At 40.3% G+C, this 4,970-nt stretch overlaps 1 protein-coding gene across 1 annotated transcript; it reads right to left on the bottom strand.

The window, feature by feature from the left end:
- Positions 1 to 1,452: 1,452 nt before the first annotated feature.
- On the bottom strand, positions 1,453 to 2,366 carry LOC120270173. Its single transcript, XM_039277201.1, has 2 exons — positions 1,919 to 2,366; positions 1,453 to 1,818 (listed from the first exon to the last, which is right to left on the bottom strand). The coding sequence occupies exons 1-2, from the start codon at positions 2,291 to 2,293 to the stop codon at positions 1,663 to 1,665; spliced, it is 531 nt and encodes a 176-aa protein (XP_039133135.1). The 5' UTR covers positions 2,294 to 2,366; the 3' UTR covers positions 1,453 to 1,662.
- Positions 2,367 to 4,970: the final 2,604 nt, after the last annotated feature.

The raw sequence follows: 4,970 nt of genomic DNA, 5'->3' as shown, positions 1-4,970 counted from the left end.
ATTGAAAAAAGAAAGTTGGTATTTCATTCCCCTCCCAAATCAAAGGTCGAGGGTTCAAATTCATTGCTTGTCCACATTTCTCCCCCAAAAAAAAAAAAAATGCAGTTACTGTGTCTGTAAGCAGCATCTGCAATTATACTAAAATTTACAAGTAATTTGCGATTGAACAACAAAAGGTATCACCTCGCACGAAGCCACTTACAAATAATCAACAATAGCCAGAATATCAATTAAACATATCCAGATCAAACTTCAAGCGATTACCATATGCCAAATTTAACAAACATTGAAGAGCTCCGTTCATAAATTAAAACTACAGAAGAGGAAACAAAAGTTTTGAATAGATTTTAGTCACAAATTGTTTGTTATCGTTGTAATAAGGAATCTCAATATAGACACCAATTTTGGTCAAATTTCATATATTTACGCTAGTTAAAAGACTGAAACCTATAAGATATACTTCATTAATCATTTCCTCATAAATCAGATAAATCAAGATCAGAATACAGTGTTGATAACAAAATAATTCATTTCTTCGAGTATAACTCAACAGTTTCAACAAGAACAGTCGAACAATAAGATGCTAAAGTTACAGATGCATGGCAATGAAAACAACAAGCATCCACTTATCACCAAAAGTTGCTGTGAGTTAAGATGCAAAAGTTACACCAGAAAGTTTGGGTAAGTGCTCATCATAAACTACTAATAACAGATGCAGTAATTTATAAAGTTGACTGGAGAAGAACGATCATATCTTTGACTAAACTTTTACTTGATTAAGGGTAGATGGTCATCGAGATGTGGAGATGACAAATAGTGAAATAGGCATTCACATTGTCTGCCGTGATTCCTGCACCAATAACTAAAAAGCCAGTTCTGAAAAGAAGCTTTTAAAGTTATCATGCAGACTTCAAACAGAATATACACAAGCAACAAGCACCCACTAAAACAAAGATCATGGTAAACCTAAGTCGCAAAGTTTTCACTGAACATTCAGGGGGTACACTACACCAGATGTCCCTGATAGACAACACATCCAATACATCACACGAGTCCCATATCGCATGACAATTATACTTGTGAATGCAAAACATGAAGCAATGCAGTAGCATAGCAGAAAGTAAAGCTGCATGTGCAGCCACAGCATGATAAAAGTATAAAAGTTAAAAAAATTGCATGAAGATGCAAACACGCAAAGTAAGCTCATAAACAAGACGTATGAACACCAACATGTCAGCAGGTAAGAGCATAGCACAATATAAGTTGTTCTCCCAAAATAACAAATGAAATGCCACTTGGCCAAGCAAAGGGAATTTCACGTACCAATGAGCAAACAGACCAAAGAATCCATCTATCTATAATCTATATAATAGCAAACAGTTTTAGTCATTGTAGAAGCACAATATCTATCCATATAAAAATGCTTTGCTTAAAGTTGGAAATTGCTGCCAATTAACGAAAATTCGCCTAATTTTCCTTCACTGTGTTTTTACCTTGTACACTTCTAGAGAAAAAGAGGGAAAAGAAGTTGTTCTTTGATTTCTTGGGATACTAGTGCCATACAGATAGATACAGGTACAACATGCTATTTGAGCAAACAAACCACAAACAGCAGAGATATATCACACTAACACAGATGACATTTTTCCACAATTAATCCAATCAATCAGATAGAGATGCAATGAGGGATCGAGGACTTCCCCAAATTGGTAAATCAAGTATAGATTGCACCAGCCGCCGCTCCCGCTCCTCGCAAACAGACTCCACATACTCGCACGTTTGCGCAAGCTTCTGAACCATCAACTCCTGGGCCTCCGCCTGCAACGCCAGAAAACATCACCAAATCGAAATAAAAACCAAACCCTCTTAAACCCTAACCCTAGAAGGCGCTGAGGGCTTGGAAATCACTAAAATTTACCTGCGATAGGAGATCATCCACCAACGGATGCCATTCTGGGATTTGAGATGAGGGTTTTGGTGAGCCCAGGGGGGCGGCGGCGGCGGCGGCGGTGACGGGAGGAGGAGGGAGCGGCGGCGAGGTTAACAAGGAGGACGACAAGGTCTCCCACTGGGCTAGCTCGGCGAGGTACTTATCACGGAGATCAAGGAGGCATCGCTTCTTGCGGGCTCTTCGGTGACGTCGAAGCTCTGCCTCGGGGTCGTCTGGAAGGGCGGAAGGCGGCGGAGATTCAGGATGGCGCCGGCGCCGGCGCCGCTTGTACACGAGGCCGTTGTCGTTGCAGATCTCCCACTCGTCGGCATCACTGAAGGCCGCGGATGACGCGGCGGCCATGGGAGCTTGGGAGAAGCTGGGGTTCCAAAAGGGAAGCGATGCGAGAGAGACGAAGAAAGGGGGGAAATTCGAAATTTTCTCTTCTCTTGTTTGTTTTGATTTAATATATATATATATATATATGATATATATATATATATATATATATATATATATGTGTGTGAAATTACTTAAAACACCCTGGTATTTGGTTTGTTCACCAATTGTATCCCCCTGTTTGGCAACATAAATGAAGAAGTGGAATTGAACTTGAGTGGATCCGGATGCACTCACTTTCCCACCCATTAATTAATGGGGTTTAGGTGGTTAAAAGCCTGATAAGATTGGGAATAAAAGACGTTGATTATATCATAGTAACCATAAGAATAGATGAAAGTATCTGGTGTAAAATATTGGACTGAAAGTATCCTGGTGATTCTTTCCTCTACGCCAGACTCGACTCGTTTACCTTCGTTCGGGGATAGGCTCCTCACTTCACTAGCTTAGCTGGTATGAAACTAGTTAAGCGGTAGACTAGTGATCCCAATCGTGGTAAAGCATTGAATGAAAAGAGTTGATCTTCAAAGCCAAGAATTAGGGTAGGGATTCTTTCCAGTCATCACATCGCCTTGCTTCTATTTCTTTACTTGACTGCCTCAGGCTCTGCAAGACCTCGCTCTTCTATCGAACCCGAAGAAGAATCAGCTGAGTCATCCGCATCAGAATCCGCAGTTAAGCCCACAGATTCATCATCAACATATCCGTGCTCATCTACTGACTGCACTGATAACGACTCAGGAGATCGAGAGCTAGAGGCCTCACTCCTTTCCTTTCGCTTATGAGACTGATTCACTGACCTTGCTTGCCTACTTCCGAGATGAAACAAGTCAAAGGCGTAGAAGGACGAACTCATAGCTACCAATGCTTCATCGCAACCAACTACCTTTGCTCCAGCTTCTTCTGCGGATGCTGCTTCTCCTCTTTGCTTGACAACTGTCACTACTCTTTAGTGAGCTAACTCGGGATAAATGCAACAAGATGATGCTGATTCATTACTATCTGTCGATATTCTTCATACAAGTTGTTCAGAAAGAGATGATTGAAAGCGCTCTGTGGGCGACTTCGACTTCTCTTTCTTTTCACCGAACCTAATCATGACCTTCGACTCCTTCTATGGATTCTTCGTTCACTTACGTACGAAATCGATGATTGAAGTTGATATTTGCGTCAGATCGGGTTCTGACTTCTTTCCTACTTCAATAGATGAAAGAGATTTGTCAAGCTTAGGCAGATGTTACCCTTGCTATTGTGTACTTCCAATCATTGAAATTTCATTCTAGTCTATTTATGCTATTAACTGATCAATTAGAGTACTGAACCATGGAACCATATTTATTCACTGATTACTCGCATACTTCACTCCACGCTTTCTCTTTGCAACCACACTTGTGGGGAGCTAGACCACACCACGCAGCTCTCCTGCCACTGAGCTTGCTACCCCGATTGCGCCTACCATTCATTTAAGACAAGCATTTTGATTCGCTCCCTAACGGATTCAAGCCTAACCGGTGGGTGGGAGCAGTAAAGTCAATTGGCCAACCTAGCTTCCCGACGAAGGAGATCAAGGCAGTCAAGTAGTAAGACCTAGACCTTCGTTCAGAGATTGATGACTCCCCACCTATCACCATCTAGTGCCGTGTTCAGTCACTAACCATATCTTCAAGTTATTGGCTGATATTATTATTTGACTATAGCCATAACATGTGCTACTAATATAAAGTAAGTACTACAAGATTAACACTTATGTTATAACATATTGGATCTCCTAGATTGAATGTCAAACCCTAACCAATGAAGTGTTACCTTTCACAATTCATTCATCGGCCACTCACGAAGCTTCACCAAGGCCATTCAATCTTGTGGGATTCATGCCTTGCTTGTTTGGAGGTTTGGGAAAGTTTTATAAAGTATGGTAAATGAAGTTGTAAATCATACCTTACTTGGGGCGAGGGTAGAGTAAATAAAGGTTTTTAAACCATGTTGTGCTTAGTTTGAAGGTAAGGTAAGGTAAAGTTATATATTAAAATTACGAAAAAAAAAACCCTTTGAATGTTAAAATGCATACATATCAAACATAAGTTTTTAATAATATATTTTTATTTATTATAAGGGTAAATTACTTTTTAGTCTCTGGAACTTTTTAAAATACCCAATAAGTCCTTCTGAAATGCACGTAGATTATTCTGTCCTTCCTTTTGAAAGGTGGTCTTCCTAATCCCTCCCGTTAGCTTGCACCGTGAGAATTTTGTGAAATGCCACCAATTGTCCTTTGTCCTTTGAGGCTGGAAGCATGAGTCCAGATCTTTTCAGAGGCAAGGTTGTACAAAGAAGGCATGATGGTTGTCGTACCATCTCTCCCTTGCTTGAGAAGTTTCTCTTCTTCATTCTTCTTGTTCTTCTTGTCTTCTTATTTCTTATTGTTATTCTATAATAATGGGCATGAAACTGGGTTTCTTCTTCTTCATTGAGAAGCTTCTTCATCTTCTTCGTTGAGAAGCTTCTTCTTCATTCTTCCTATTGCAGCAGCTTGGCGGAGATGTTGTTAGGTGTTATCTTCATGGTCTTATATCTTTGTGGCATTTGTGAACTACTCATCTATTTAGGTTGTTTCCTTGCTGTGAAGCATAGTGAAAGTTGT

Source organism: Dioscorea cayenensis, chromosome 10 (genome assembly GCF_009730915.1).
Source record: "Dioscorea cayenensis subsp. rotundata cultivar TDr96_F1 chromosome 10, TDr96_F1_v2_PseudoChromosome.rev07_lg8_w22 25.fasta, whole genome shotgun sequence".
NCBI classification, from domain to species: Eukaryota; Viridiplantae; Streptophyta; class Magnoliopsida; order Dioscoreales; family Dioscoreaceae; genus Dioscorea; species Dioscorea cayenensis.
The sequence above is the reverse complement of the archived record's forward strand: the minus strand, read 5'-3'. Positions and strand labels throughout refer to the sequence as shown.